The sequence below is a fragment of the Talpa occidentalis genome, unplaced genomic scaffold (assembly GCF_014898055.3).
Source record: "Talpa occidentalis isolate TD23 unplaced genomic scaffold, MPIMG_talOcc4v2.1 talOcc4.15, whole genome shotgun sequence".
In the NCBI taxonomy this organism is placed as follows: domain Eukaryota; kingdom Metazoa; phylum Chordata; class Mammalia; order Eulipotyphla; family Talpidae; genus Talpa; species Talpa occidentalis.
Genome location: NW_023601543.1, coordinates 14,962,049 through 14,978,044, shown reverse-complemented (window position 1 = coordinate 14,978,044; position 15,996 = coordinate 14,962,049). Strand labels below are relative to the sequence as shown.

The window sequence follows — 15,996 nt, the reverse complement described above, 5'->3', positions numbered from 1 at the left end:
ATTTGAGAAAATATCATAAATACAATTCTGTACTCTGTATTTTTCACCTAATTTTGAACTATGAACATTTTCTCACAGTTGTTACTTTCTCCCCTGAAGACATCACCCTTATTGGCAATGTAATGTCCCATCCTACGCATGTACTGTATTTAACCATTCCATATTATTGAACATTTAAGTTGTCTCTGGTTTTCTGCTATTTAAATGATGCTGCATGAAAAAACTTAAAACTATTACAGATAAAGCTTAAATCCCCTTTGATCACCACCTTAATTCTAATCCCCTCCTCCGTCCTCAAGAATATATTCATGTGTTCAAATTAATTCCTAAAACAGAAAGAAAAGCAAGTTGAAGTCTAAGCAGTAATATATGAAGCTGCTGGCATTAAAATGGCAAGGCCCATATTAAAAACGAAAAAGAAAAAACACGTACTTAAAATCCTTCTACATTAATTTGTGCAACTCTCTGCTTATTTCCTTTCGGTAAACCCTGAGAGAAGTGGAATTGCCAGGGCAAAGGGTATGGACCCTTAAAGTCCATACTAGTTATTGCCAAATTGCTTCTCAGACAGATTGCATCAATTTGCATGCCTGCCCATCTGCAGCATTCGAGAGTGCCTGTCTCGTTGCACCCTCGCTGTGCAGTATAATTCTAAAAACAGAATATTTTTCAATTCACTTTGATTTTAAAAATATCTGCCATATGGAACTTTTTTCTTTTTTTTGCAGAGTGGGGTAGATGCTGTGAAATCAAACAATAACAGTGTGTCACAAGTCTTAAAAGGACAGGGATAGCTCTTCATTAGGATATCTTCGTAAGTCTCAGCATGCCACCCTGACATCCCTTTGCATGTGATTTACATGAGGACACCTGGAGCTAAAGTTCATGGTTGATGCTCCTCGTGAGAAGCTATGAGGGAAGGAAATCACATGACTCCTTTTCTCCACGCTCCCAACCCCCAGCCAGAACACATTCAGTGCAGGGCTGAATGTAAGTTGACAGAAACTGGTTAACATAAACATACATGTGAACTCCAGAATACATGCTTCTATCGAGAGAAACATGCTAAGTACAGAGGTCACAACATGACACATACAGAAACTACATACAGAAAACTATAAAAATTTTACTAATTCGAGCTGAAAATACAGCAAGACATACTATCTTCTTGGATAGATAATATTATAGAAATGTAAATTCTCTCAAAAATAATATATAAATGTAATACAAAACCTATCAAAATCCCAACAGGTTTTTTTTTAATTAAATAAAACATTAAAATCCAAAACAAACCAAAAAAAAAAAAAAACCACCCTGAAAGAACTAAAGACTAACCACAGATCAGTGCTCCACTGGCATAGCTTTTAGCATTACACGATATTCTACAATGTGTGGCTTAGGTGCTGACGTAAGCTACTTGGGTATCAGACTTGAGAACAATTTAGGCAAGCACTGCTGTTGGGCCTGGTGGGTTCCTGCGCCCTGCTAGTATTGACATCATAGCCTTCTTTCCTAGGGTGAGCTTCTGGGACATTCTCTAGCCTTGGATGTTCTGCTTCAATTCATGAATGCACCCTGGCTCCTGGGTAGTACGGCACTTCATCTCCGTGGGTCCTGTCCAGGGTGCTACTGAGCCTGTAACTGGTTCCTTTACTGCTTCTAGAATTCTCAGTGGTTCTTGGCACTTCAGCTGTCCCATCTCATTTTGTGTGTTCCCCTAAAGAAGGAATTCTTGGCTTAGGGCCCATGAATTATGCTTCAAATCTACAAATCCCTGAGATTACATCCAAAATTGTTGATGTTCCCCCCATCCAAAGCAAAAAATCATGCTCTTGGAAACAGTGCATTAAGACCATGGGCACAAAGCCCTCCTGATGTGCAACCCAACACAGGGGCAAATGAAGCATGTGAGTTTCAAATCTTGTAACACTTGCCTTACAAATTCACAGGGTGGTCATGAGCTCAGGTTCAGGATCTCAGAGGGAAAAGGCTGGAAGCAATTGTTAATCTGCAACTATTATGACTCCATTCCCTTCTTGATTAAAGACATCCTACCGCAGTGTCTTGCTAGAGGGTTGGAAAACTCACCTATCTCCATTTCTATGAATGCTGCTTCATCTGGTAGGGCCCGAGGAATCACTCCAGGGTCACTGAAGCTGGTTCTCAGCAGGGTAGCCATGGAGAAAAGGAAGAGCATGGCAGCAAACACAGGGATAGCAGGAGACAGTTGGACAGCCAGGTAGCGGCATCTGAAGAAGGCAGGCAATGGGACATTTTGTTATACCTACCTATGTTGATCTCGAATTGTTACCAGAATGTCTGTCCATTTGGTTTCCACAACAAAATCAGTAGTATCTCAAGGGCAGGGATCATACATTTTACTTCTCATGGATTATCCAAAACACCTAATGTACAGTCTATACACAGTAGGAACTCAACAAATATTTATTTGATTGATGCCACCTATAACATACAGCAGACAGTATCAAGGGATTTTTTCTGACTCCCCAGCCCAGTCCCTCCTATCAGCCTGATAGGAACCACTTTTCCTCTGTGCTCTCTGCCAGACAGGGAAGCTACGGAGCCTGGACATACAGGCAGCATCTGTTGCTCTCACTCTGTGAGTGTCTACGACTTTTCATACCCACTCCTCTGACACTAGGTCTGAACTGGAGATGGAGGGAGAAAAGAAGAGGTCATGACACAGGGACTCAGCATCAGACAGGGGATGTCCAGCATGATTCAAGGTCAGTGAAAAGCTCAGGGCTGCTGATTTTGTAACATCCTTTCCTCTTCTCTCCTCCATTGGTTCAGCTAGTAGGTGGCTCATAAGGAAAGGAGCAAGAAAATTACATCTCCTTGGCACCCTTTCCACGTTTGCCCCCATCTTTCTTCATAATTCACCTGGAAGGCCACTCCCCCCACTCTCTGGATAGCCCAGGTCCCGGAGACATCAATGATGCTATTGTCATCACCACAACTACAATTTACTAAGTGTTTATTGTGTTCCAGGCACCACACTAAGCTCCTTACAATCGCTACCCAATTCTTACACTAAACCTAGGAGGTAGAATCTATCATACCCATTTGCTAGATGAAGAATCGGAGGTTTAGAGGGCCTCCCCTGGTGGCACAGTGGTTGAGCGCTGGGTTGCGAAGCTGCCCGCAGCCTCTGCAGCACCAGTTCGATCCCAGGCCACGGGGTGAGGGTCCCATATGGCGCGCAGACCTTTCTGCTGCCCACTGCTCCCCTCAGCAGTGTACTTCGTCAGTCTGCCTGCTCTGCTCTCCCCTATGCTCCCGCGTTTCTGACTATACTCAGTGCTTGTATAAATAAATAAATAAATCTTTAAAAAAAAAAAAAGACTCGGGGGTTTAGAGAGGTCTTGCCTCCTTCAAAAGGCCCAACCCAAACTGCACTCACAGCTCCCTTCTCTACCATTTGTGTGCTCCCTGCCAGGGCCTTGCATTGTTTCCTAGCTGTGTTTTACTCCACTGACCTCATCTCTCCCAACTGGGCCTCATAACAGCAAGACCCTTATCTTTTGGGAGCAGGAACGCTGGGGTTCAAATTCTGACTCTATCAGCTCCTAGGTGGGTTACTGAGCTAATGACCTTGTCTGAGAAATGAGGATATTAACAGCCCTTCAGAGGTCAATGGGTGGAGCAAATGCATGAACCTAAATAAAGTGCTTAGAATTGCCCTTGACACATAGTAAATAAACACTAAGTAAATGTTAGCTATCAACATCCTCGTGGTTCTATAGCTCCCAGAGCCTAATACAAGTACAAAGAAGTTATAGACAAATACTTGTTGAGTTGAACTGAATTTCAAACCAAATAAATAAGAATATGTGAGGAGAGTTATCACTGACCTATTTTTATTCTCCTCCTCCTGAGGCACAGAGATCTTCTCTCAGAGACAGATTATACGTAGATGAGCAAGTGCCAGAGGGAGCGCAGAGGAAGTGAAGGAAGGAACAGGCTTACCTTGTCAGCATGGGGCACATGCTGAACCCCAGGTTATGCGTTCCTGCCATTTTGGAACAATCCCCATGAGATCCTCCCTGGCACACCCCCAATTGCCTTGGGGTGTAAACCAACTGTAATATTAGGCTGAGCAGTTTGTCATGAGGGTGAACATATGTAGTGAACTTGCAAAATTATTTTTGTGGCTATTTGCTTGCTTGCCTGATTATTTTTAACAAAATCCTTGATCTTAGCTTTCTTTTCTATGATTTACTTCCTTCTCCTAAAAGCCCAGGAGGTGGGAAAATCCAGAGAACTGAAGAATCTGAGTAATTGAGTGCAGGGGTAATTAAGGTCCTCGCATATCACTAGATTGTAGATTACCCTCCCTTACATTGTTCCCCTTCATTGGTACCGATAATCAAGAAGTGAATTCAGAAATGAAAGTCACCTCCACTTATCAGAGACCTAAAGGACATGAGAGAAACATGACGCTATATCATGACCAAGTCAAGTGAAACTGCCACACTCACAGAAAACAACCATCTTCCTAGTCACTTCTCATCTCTAAGATCACTCTTGAAAACAAGGGAGTAATGTCTCCAGGACTCAAACTGCCCTGGATGTACAGTCACCCACCAAAAGCCTTAGAAAAATCAGAGTTATCTGATGAGCCACCGAAGGGAGTTTAAATTGCTTTATTATAGAAGGAAGATAGAGAGTCGAACAGTCTCACATATGCACAAAAAAATTAATGTTGCCCCTATGCTCAGCTTAACTAAGTCCTATTCCAACACTTGCTTATCAACTGGACAAAAGACAACATAGATTTGAATTACGCTATGCCATCAAGGATAAAGGTCTCTGTACTACCCACACAGACTATCTTCTGCACCTGCTAAAACAATCCAGTCTGTATGTCAACAAGTACACAACAGGCCCATTGTTTTGTTTTCCAGCGATGAAACTACTGGCAGCCAGTTGTCACTAGTGAGTGGGTGTGGCCGGGAAGGCAGATGTGGGACCAGCCGGCTTCTCTACTCTGAGTAAGAGGAAACTTGGAAAGCCAGCAGCTAAGACTGCTGTGAACTACAATTCATGGTATCTTTAATCATTATGGTCAAAATACCCCCCTTCTTGATTAGCCCATAACTGCAATAAGCTAGAGATCTGTCTCTGACAGGAATAAGCTATGTGAAGAATTGGTGGCAATTCCCAACACCTTAAAAAGTTCAAAAGTCAGGACTATCCTTAAACATCCCTAATGTGTCTTAGTCAAAGGTTGGATCTGCCATCCACACACACAAGCAAACGGTTTTTGATATCCCGTACTTTCCATCTATATCTTCTTGGAATAATGATATCCATACACTGCTGGAAACAGAACAGTATTTTGTCTTCAAAGTACCAAGAGGCCTTTCCCTGTCCAGGGGATAAGAAGTTGCTTTTCTCCCTTCTGAATTTTATAAAAGCAACCAGTTTCCACTAACTCTTCATTTCTGCCACCTGAAGAGACATCATCGTTTGAAGCCATCCTCTCCCAACTTCTTGACTGGCCTCAGGCTTCCATAGCTGGGCTAGACAACAGGACTCCCGTGTGTCCCCTGGCCCACATGGTGGTGCTGACCAGCAGTGACCAGCAGTGCCAGCTGGGCTGGTGTGTCATGTCCCATCCCCCTCCCTAGCACACTAGCTCATTGGAAGGAGAATGACAATGACATAGACTTCAATTCACATGAAAAAGATTCAAAAAGATTCATGATTGGAGCTGGTAAAAATCCAGACACATTCCATGGCAGGGCTGTGCCTCGCGGACTGGCAGTGCTCTGCTTCTAAGTCTCCCTAGCACTTCTTGCTATGTTTTTTGTTGTTGTTCCTTTATCAGTGCAAAATAAATCAGCCAACAAGCACTTATGGGTCTTACAGATGAAGAACAAGAGAAACGGGAGTTAATTTTGTTGGGGAAAACATAACTAACACATGAAACAGCTAATAATCAAGTACTAGGAGGGTGAGTCAGACTCTAAGACTGTAAGTGGTCAGAGAAGAGCTCTCTTGGGAAGCTGGTGGCTGTTGGAAACTGCTCCCACAGCACCATTGAGGGTGGCTGTAAGGAACAGCAGTGCTGAGGTGGGCAGGGAGGGCCCAAGAAATAGGGCCCCACGACGGCCTCGGTCCCACATAAGAGAAACAAACCTTTGCTATAAGTCGCCCCTGTCTTCTCGCATACGGCCTACCTGTAGGGGCCAGTAAACATGCACCCAGAAGACTGGGTCAAAGTTCTTCTGGTGGCACTAAGAATCTGCCGACGGGAAAAAAGTGTCCTTAGGCACTAGAGAGAGAATGAAAATCAGCCTCCAGATTTACTGCTATGTGAAAACACATATAACCCTCTTTGCTCCAGTAGCAACGAGGAAAGTGAACCAAACGGGGCATTTTCAATTCTGAGGCAATGAGCCAACCTCTCACCAAGGAGGGCCAGCATCTCTAGCCAGGCCAACCTGCTAAGCAGTTGCCAAATTTCGGTTATATCTCACAACTCAATTCTAACAAATACAACAAATAACAAATTAGAGTTGCAATACACTCCTGCTCGAGAACTTAAACAACTCCCTGCTGCCTGTTTATTCCATTAAGCCCCCACTCCACAGGCCAGTATTCCCAGGCCCCCCATTAACTGGTCTTATCTAATCATCATCATAAGGTTCCTGTCTTCTCATCTCTCTCTCGTTCCAGAAACATCCCCCTAATTACCCTGAATGAACTAGCTTCTTGCTATTGCAAGAGGCATGAGGTGCCTCCTTTGTTCTTAAACACAATGCCAGCTCTGGCATCTCCGAGGAGGAAGATTTAGGAAGTCTCTTCTCTCCCTCAATAAACATCTCAACTGATGTCAGTGTGCTGGGGGACATCCCTGTTCTTTGTGCTCGCTTTTCCCAAAATAGAAGATCACTCTACGCAATTAAAACTCATTTTCAAAAGATGGGCGCTGCATTCGGCGGAGGCTGACAGTGTGAAACTCATTACCACCAAAGGTAGTAGTGGCTGAAAATATACAGATAAATTTTGAATGACAAAACCATAAAAAATTTAGTTTAAGGAAAGCACGCTGTTCAGGAGACATAACCTTACCCTTCTCAGGGGAAAACGCTTTATCAGGAAGTTGAGCTTTGGTAAATACACTCACAGATTGCTATCAAAGAGGCGTCCATGGCTTTCTAAAGCTGGCATTTGGTTGGTCAAGTCATAGACAGAATCTTAGGCTAGCACAGGGCTGAACCTCCAGAGAGTAATTCTCCAGAGAATGTTCTCTCATTAGAGATCATGATAAAGTCACTTTTTCCTCTTCCTAGTCTCACATAAGAAACTTCAGGAACTTGGACCTTATTGCTACAGGCACTGATATTCTGCCATGTCAGGGTTTGGTCTTTGTCTACAATAGCCCTGTATCTCTACAAACCCAGTAACTTTGTGTTGTCAGATCTGCCTTCTATCCTTCCACAGGTACACAGCACACCCTTTGACCAGGATCACCCACAGAGTAACAAAGTAGGAGCACACGTTGCTTAATTTTTCTCAGAACCATCCTCATCCTGGCAACAGGGCTAGGCGTGGCCACAGAGTTGATGATTCTTTGTTTTTGTTTTTGCTTTTTTTCGTACACTATTGTGGTCTCGTACACTATTGTTTTCTTACACTATTGTAGCACCATAGTTCTCCCACCACCATATCACCCATGAACCATGACCATATTTTCTTGTGTTCATCCCTCCCCTGTTCTGCCCTTAATGATCCTCTGTTAACTCACAAAGTTCCTACTTTCAAAGTTCACTCTTAGAGATGAGCTTCTCTATTCTTGCAAGGCTGCCAAGTTGCTAGCAGTTGTCCACCAAGATGTCTCACTGTCCAGGAGCATGAGCTACAGAGACCCAAATAACCAAGACACCACTACGTAACCCAAAAGGTAGCTAGCGAGAAGCCAGAATATGTTGGTCTAGCATTCGGCACCACACACAGCTTTGGGAATCTGAACGTCTTTAGGAGTACACATGCAAAAGGCAACAATGAGATGAAAGGTAGCGCTATACAGAAACACTGGCCTTGATGAAGTAATCTCACTTCTGTCCTCCTGGTTTCTTCACCTGCAAAGGGATGGGGACAGACTCCAAGGTCCCTTCCAGCCCTGCCATTCCTTGATTCTGGGAGTCACATTTGAGGTGCATCCAGGATATAATAACTCAGCAACATGTATCGAGCACCTAGTCTATGGAGGCAGAGGGCACTGTGGGGGTTACACAGACCTAGGAGACAGTCCCTGACATTGAAAGAGCTCAAAGCATGGAATTCAGAAGTATAGGAAATGCCATAAAATTATGTGTTCAAGAGTGGTATGCACAATTAGTCCTATGAGTGCAGAAATTATTGGAAAGGTATGATGAAGAAAGACTCAAGAAGGGACTTGAAAGAGGGAAAACTTAGACAGGTTAGAAATGGAACAATCACTAAGCAATGTTACAAAGCTTTTTTCAGTGCATCCAATTCAATGACTCCACTGTACATCAAAAGGCTCCACGAGGGTCAGTCCAGCAGGGTTTGGCAGTGCCCTGGTATGAGTTCCTCTTTACACCACACAGTGAGGCATAAGCACTGATCAAAGAGCAAACTGCTTCACCTTCAGGGGTCAAGAGTCACACAGTCATTCTTGCTGCAAGACAAGTCCGGAGACCTACACCCCACTAGCAGTCTGGTCACAAAGGTAAAAGAGATAGCCAGGAAGCCAGTTCCGGAAGAAAGTGCACTTGGTCCTTTCCCCAGGACCATGCGTTATCAGGAAGCTGGGTTTGGCTAAATCCACCATAGCCTTGCAGGAGCTGAATAACTCATGGTTATCAGTGCCACTCAGCTATAGTGTCCCGACATTCCGGGCCAAGCTGGTGGCTGTGTTCATCACACGAGCTGGACAGGGCTTGGGCAGGAAGGACTGAGCATAGTCCGTGTGCTCAAAGTTGAAACTGGCAGACACACTCACGTTTCCTAAATTCCTCACCCTTACAGAATGAATTAGGAAATCTGTTTTTTAAATCACTGTACAATTCTCACTCTTCTATATCTCCTTTTATCCTCTCCTTTTCTGTGTACCTGAATCTCCCAGACAGACACAAGAGAGTTACACACTCTCAGAGTTACAAGAGGTTTAGTGATAATAGAGCCCACCTTCCCATGCCGGGCAGGAATCCACCGCCACAGCAGCCCAAGATGGCCACCCAGCTTCTCTGAGAACACTTCTCTTGATAATAACACAGTGCTGACTAGCTCCTGGATAGACATTTTCTCATCTTATGTATTCAGCCTACTGTCTATCCACTGAAAATTACAGGTCCCTCCTTTGAGAAGTCGAAATGTGTATAGACAAATCCAAAAATAAAGAGATTTCCACAGGCATTACTAAACACTGTGTGTATCTCATCAAGGGGCACCCACGTGCCTGGCCAGACTTCTCAAGCCATCTGGCCGACCCAAGGCTGTGCCATGGGTCACCAGAAATCAATTCACACTTGTTCCTGAGCACCTGCTGCAAGCAGGGCCCTGTTAATAGAGTGAAGGTCCAGATGTGCCTCACGATGTGAACTCCCTTCCGCAAAGCAAAATGCAGCAGCCAGAGGAGCGGGAGTCGATGCTCCTGGGCAACTTGAGGACGAAACAAACAGCCCTTTTGTCCCTCATGGGTCAGACATCCTCACCTGCCTGAAGGCAGGGAACTAGATCAAGACATTTTCTGTGGTCCCCCTAACTTCTAATACTGGCAACAGAGCCCATATTCTGTGCCCCCCCCACCCCATCCCACCCCACCAAGTTCTACCCGCACTGTGTGGTAGGTAGTAAACTATAGAAAAAAGTCAGCCAGAAAAGACTTCACTTGTAAGAGGCATGCTGCTGTCCTCTGCACAACCTGCCATCGTCTGGGCACAAGGCAGCCACCATCTAGAGTGTCTGTGCATCTGTATATTATGCACACACACATACTCATTCACAAATACAGATTCCACCATTCTCAGTCAAAAGGATTTATCCCCAGAGTCGTCTCCCTTTTGGCCATATTTTCCCATTCCACTCCCCAGCTGACACATTTGCTACTGTCTCATCTCCCATCCTCTCCCTGGATTCTCTCCCCAGCCCTACCTCCAACAATGTTTGCCCCATTGCACAGACAGGTGGAATTTGGGGCAGTTTACCAACAACCTCACTCTTCCTATCTGAGGACAAAGTGCAAGAAGCAACTTGGGGAGAAAGGTCATCTTGGTAGAAAACTCAACCTGCCTCTGTCAAACAGCAACTCCGCTAATCATAAGCTTCATTCCACGGGAAGTTTTCTTCAGAAGCCTTCCCCCAAAGGCTAAGGGAGGTCTAAGGGAACAGATCCAATCAAACTGGCTCCCAGAAACAAAAAAGGGTCAGAAGCCAAGAACTCTGAATCTCCAGATCCCCCTGGTCAGTTAAACCAGAGGTTTCCTGGGCCCAGAGCTAGCAGCTCCCTCAGGGCCTGGGAACAAATCTCATCTCTATTTTGAATGGTTCCACCCTAAACGATTGAACCCTGGTGCTGGGGGAGGGGTGGTATTGGCAGAAAGAGATAGTGATTCAGCAGGGGAAGAGAAAGGGGGAATGACAAACAGCAGAGCTCAGCTCTGCACTTCCCAAAAGAAACAAGGCGGGAATAAAGCAAAGCAAGCTTGGAGAGGAGAGTAAGGACATGGGGGCGGGAGGAGGACGTTTTTAATGTTATACATATGCCTGCCTGACTGCACATGCTAACTTGTCCCACACACACACACAACTCAGTCTGGAAAGCGGCTGAGAAGCCATCATCAACCTGCCTGACTCTGCCAAATACTTCACAAAGGCAGCAGCAGTAGCAAAAGTGCCTTTAACAAAGAGCTCTTCTGACCTTCCTTTTCTAGCCCCGTTATAAACTGGGTCCCCCTCCTCCCCCTGCTGTTACTCCAGCCAGCTGCAACCATCAAAAAGTCTGGCAAAGCAGTCTGAAAAATCACTCTTGATGCACTGGGAAAGCCTGAAGCCCTTGCAGAAGAAGGACAAAAATGAGCCCCAAGAGACAAGAGCTCATTTTAATTACCCACAAAGGCTAGCCAAGGAGCCCCCTCCTCCCTCCCACAACCACGCCCCAGCATGGCAGCTCCATTTCCAGGTCACCCGTGGACGTGAACTACAGCAGGCTCCTATCAGGTGTGGCTCACAGTCTACACACACCTCCTGGCTCCTCAAGGCCCTCTTCATTAGTAATCCCAAAACAATTAGCATCGCTGCCATCCCCTAGAGTGTATAGCATTCTCAGGACACCCAGTAGTCATGCCACAGTAGCCTAGAATCCAACTGGCCACCTCCCTAGAGCAGTGACCTACACAGACTTCAAACAGTGGCTCTAGTACTGGCCATTACATCACAGAAAAACATAACTCCAAGGCTGGTATCAGGCACACACAGAATAGAGTTGTTTGTGTTGAGGGAGTTTGAGTGAAAGAGCAACTCACATATAATAAGCACATATGTGCCATGCACACAACTGGTCTGTGGCACAGCTGAGGCTGGAACCAATCTGCAGGTTCCCAATTCAACTGGCTTTTCAATTAAACAGCTAGCTGCGAGTTGAGCCCTAAGAAAGTAAGACTCAGAATAACAGGATAGGTGAGTATTGTAGGGTGGAAGTATGACCACAAAGGATACCCCTAGGCTCAGGAGGGGTGGGGAAGAGGCAGTTTGTAACTAAGGAGACCACTGAAAAGGTGAGGTGAGTAATAAAGCAAACTCCTTCACCTCCCAAATGTGCCAGGGGTGGCTCCCAAACCAGTGCCATAAAATTGGTATCAAAGATCTTGGTCATTTCGGGAAGCACCCACTCCAGTAAACACAAAGTAATGCATTCAACTGGCATCATCTATAGATATTGCTCAATAGGACAGTGACAAGCATCCAAGGACCATCCACAAACTTCCCAGAAAGGTCCTTCCCCAGACCCAACGTAACGATAATCAGGCAACTCTACTCAATGGAAACTCACTCGAAGGCGAAGAAGAGCGTACATGTTCCCAGAATGAGGAAGAGGGTCAAATAGAAGATGCCCTTTTGCCGGGCCATCATGACGCGGCCATCACAACAGAAGGTGTTTCTGCCCGGAAGCTTCTCCCATTTCCGCGTCACCTTCTTTCTCACCACCATCACAGACATGATTGCGATTCCTGGTCCAAATGGGCTTTGTGATTACAAGACAGGAGAAACAGAAGCTGAGGCCAGCTTTGAAATCACACCGCCTGTTGTCGCTGCCACTGGATCAAACATCATCGAAAGTCCAATTTCTAGCCCTAAAAAAAAGCACAAAAAGAAGAAAATGAGTCAGGAACAAGAAAATGCAGCTCAATCCTACTTTCCCAGAGGCAGAAAGACAAATACTGCCTGAATGGGTTGGGGCAAGGAAATGGGAAAAGTTTACTTCCAATCTGTGTCTCTAAAAAACAGTCAAGGCTAAAGGTTCTCAAAAAAAGAAGGGGACTACTGTACTGTCTCATATAAAGCCACCGCCTACACTTTCGATAGAAAAGTGATGATTTAGTTGTGTTAGAACCTTGCAATGAGAAGGGATTTTACAGGTGATAGCCCCAGTCACTTTGTTTTGGAAATGAGTCAGGTGAAGACCAGAAAGAGGAAATAACTTATCCAGGGTCACCCAGCCCCAAAGCTAATCCAAGAAAATATGTCTGCTGACTTTTAGTCCAGAGCGCCTTCCACTACACCACAATGTTCCAGAATTATCACTAAGAGGATTCGAAAAATAATAGTGGACTTCCTTATACAAATGTATAGCGCTCCTCCCTCCCTCCCCTCCTCCACTTCCTCACCGTCCTTCTTCAGTTAGCCACTCAAATAGGAATCATTCCAGGGCACAAGTCACCCTCTGGCAGGGCCAGGAGGTTCTGGACACTCTGTACGCATATACAGGTTGTGTTTACTTGAAACAGATTTCTCCTAATCAAACCCTCTGAACTTCCTGAGTCTGGGAAATGAACGGATCTTGTTGGTCTACCCTAACATTTGTGGGGATCTTAATGAAACCACATCACAGAAGTGTAGGTGAAAGGCTGACTTAAGCAGGAGAGGTTCTGGAATGGTTGGCAGCAGATAGTGGTTGGAGGGAGGGGGCAGGGAGATAGGCAGCAGTTAAGAAAAGTCATAAAGGTGCTTTCTGGGAGCTGTCATGAGTACCAGCTCGGCTTAGCATCCTGAATCGCCAGGCCCAGCCTCCCTCAGTCACTGCCACCCTTTCCCTCCTCCCAGGTGTGGGGGTGCTGTGGCCTCTATTTACTGACACCACATGCCCCACGCTGGCAAGGAGGCGGAAGCCTGCAGCCCGACTGACGATGAGAAACCACCAACTTGAGAGCTGGAGAGGGCAAGGGTCCAAATAGAGGCTAGGCGATGCGCAGGGCCACGCCAAGGTGGAAGGCTTGGGAAAGGGGAGGGGGCCCCAGAGGGGCCGAGAACACTTCCTTTGTGTAAAACTAACCTGGAAAACAATCTCCTGCAGATAAACCGGCCCAGCGGGAGAAGAGAGACTAGGAAGGGAAGCCGGGCAGGGGAGAACAAAGATCAAAATTCGTCGAGCACCCGCAAGCGGCTCAGCAGCCGAGGCCGGAGGCCGAGTCCGGGTCCGAGCAGCGGGCGCGGCCTCGGGAGGCACGCCCGGCCTCCGCCACGCCGCCGACCACCGCCCCAGGCAGGTTGGGACGCGCGCCACCGCCTCCCGCTGGTACACACTCACACCCGCCTCGCCACGTGTAAGTCGCCCCCGACCAGGGGCTCGGCTGCCTCGGAGTCAGCAGGGCAGCGCCCACGCCCGCGCGCCCCGGGGCCGCCCACCACGCGGCCCAACCCGGGAGACCCCCCACCCCCACCGCTGGTTACCTGCACCCGGGAGACCCAAATCGCTCGGGAACGCAGGGCAGGAAGTGGACTAGCCCAGAGGCCCGCGTCGGCCGCCAGCGGTGGCAGCGGCTTCTCCCCAGCCCGGAGGTTGCCTCCTCCTGACCAGGGGCCCCAATGGTCGGGGCCCTAAACCAGCTGTGGCTACCGCCCACCGCTGGCCGAATGGAACGCTCCTCACGTCACCAGGTCGTTTCAGGAGTTGCTTGCCCGCCATAGGCTGATGTGTCTCGGCGCCTCCGCCCCTGACACCCCTGCCCCGAACTGCCATTGGCTAGCCCCCACGCCACTCGACCTTGCCCCCGCCCCACTCCCCCACCCTTCTCTGGGCTCCCTGCCCACCTGCCAAGCCACTGACAGCCTCCCTTTGGGGATGGAGCGCCGAGAGGTGAAGAGTCGCTTTCTCTTAATACAGCAGTCATGCAGACCAAGTGAAGGGTAGTGCCGAGGGGACAAGCAGGGATGGGGGACTAGCCACCCCCCCGTCCCCCAGCCCCTGCACACACACACACACACACACACACACACACACGACGACACGCTGAAACAACACTGGCTCACAGATCCGGATGCTCACCCCAAACGAGGTCTGCCCTGGGCCTCTCCAGCCCTGCTTGCACAAAATCAACCGCAAGCCGGGATTTTCACTCGTGGCCTCCCTTCCTCGCACGAAAACAAGTCCTCTGCTTCCCAGTCCCATTCACTAGTTAAGGACCCTACCTCTGTCCCGTTCACCCGGGCCTGCGTCCGCGCCCGCGACGCTTTTAGAATAAAACACTTCTTAAAAAAGAATTTGAAAATGATAACTGTTCCCAAAAACATAGAATCATTTTGCAGTACCGAAAACAAGCCGTTGACAGTAATGAAGTTAGAGCGACTCTACTGACTAGAAATAAATTCTTCCGGGTGATAATGAAGTAAAGATTATCCAAAAGGTTGTAAATTTCTATTAGCTTTGGAGAGTTTATGATAATGAGGGGGAGGGGGAAGTAGGGATCCTAGGAAGAATCCCCACCTAGCCACCACGTTGATTTTTTTCCCTTCTGCCACCTTTCTCTGAGATCATTGCTACCATGAACCACCGCTACTATCCCAGAGAGTCTCATCCTCAAAGTTCAAGATTGCAATGGGGGAAACCATTGATAACCACAATATTAATATTATGTCAGACTTTAAAAGGCACTGAATCTGTTTCCACTAGTATGGCTCTTGGCTTCCAAATATAAGAGGAAATACGAGCAAGGGCTGAAGGTGGCCTCTCCTTACCTGTCACACTGTTGGGGGAAAGTGGCTGGATGGCCAACTATTTTCCTGAGCATAACTAAAGTTTGTCTAGGCTCAGGATATTTGGAATTAATACAGAAGATATTAATACTGTCAAAGGTCTTTCCAAGGCAGTTTTTTGTTAGTTGAAGGAACATGTATATGATCAACAACTATATGTCCTGTAGAGTAGCTGGATCCCACATGATATGAAGCAAAAAGGTACCTAATGATCATTACATTTGACACTTTTGTAGACTCTTTCACTTGAAAGTTGAAAAGGATTTTGAAAACCACTAGGTAATTCTGCTATGAAAGAGATGTGTTATAATTAATTTATAGAGAAAAGCATGTCTTTAGAAAGTCTCTATTGTTTCATAGCATTCATGCTGATTATAATCATTGGTTTATTCCTTATAAACCATATAATCAGTGTCATTGTCCCCAGCTCTCCTCTTTGGATCCTGGAGGGTGTTGATATTGCACACTCCTGGTATGGAAGAGAGAGGAGCTTCCCTCTACCCCTTCTGCATCCTGCCCCCCCCCCCATTTCCAAACCTATGTCCACCAGATACCCTTAAGAATAGCCTGGCCACCCAGCTGCCATCCTCCTGACTAGAGAGCTGTCAAAAATAAACCTACATGGCACCCAAACATACTTTGTCCATACCTCACGTAGAGGTGAAGCCCAGAGAGGCTTGGAATCAATGTGTCACAGCAACACATTCCTGAGCTCTGCCCCTCCCTGCTCTGGGTCACATTCCCCCTGGG

At 46.7% G+C, this 15,996-nt stretch overlaps 1 protein-coding gene across 2 annotated transcripts in view; it reads right to left on the bottom strand.

The window, feature by feature from the left end:
• Positions 1 to 14,115, bottom strand: part of ZDHHC9 (zinc finger DHHC-type palmitoyltransferase 9) — a 30,548-nt gene extending 16,433 nt beyond the window's left edge. Inside the window, exons 1-3 of one of the 2 annotated variants that reach the window (XM_054695566.1) lie at positions 13,945 to 14,115; positions 12,047 to 12,347; positions 2,089 to 2,249 (exon numbers count right to left, since the gene is read on the bottom strand). In XM_054695566.1, the coding sequence (XP_054551541.1) occupies positions 2,089 to 2,249; positions 12,047 to 12,213 (328 nt within the window). In that variant the 5' untranslated portion in view covers positions 12,214 to 12,347; positions 13,945 to 14,115. Of the gene's footprint in view, positions 1 to 2,088; positions 2,250 to 12,046; positions 12,348 to 13,546; positions 13,586 to 13,944 lie in introns of those variants that run through there. The other variant, XM_054695567.1, reaches the window with a different exon arrangement.
• Positions 14,116 to 15,996: the final 1,881 nt, after the last annotated feature.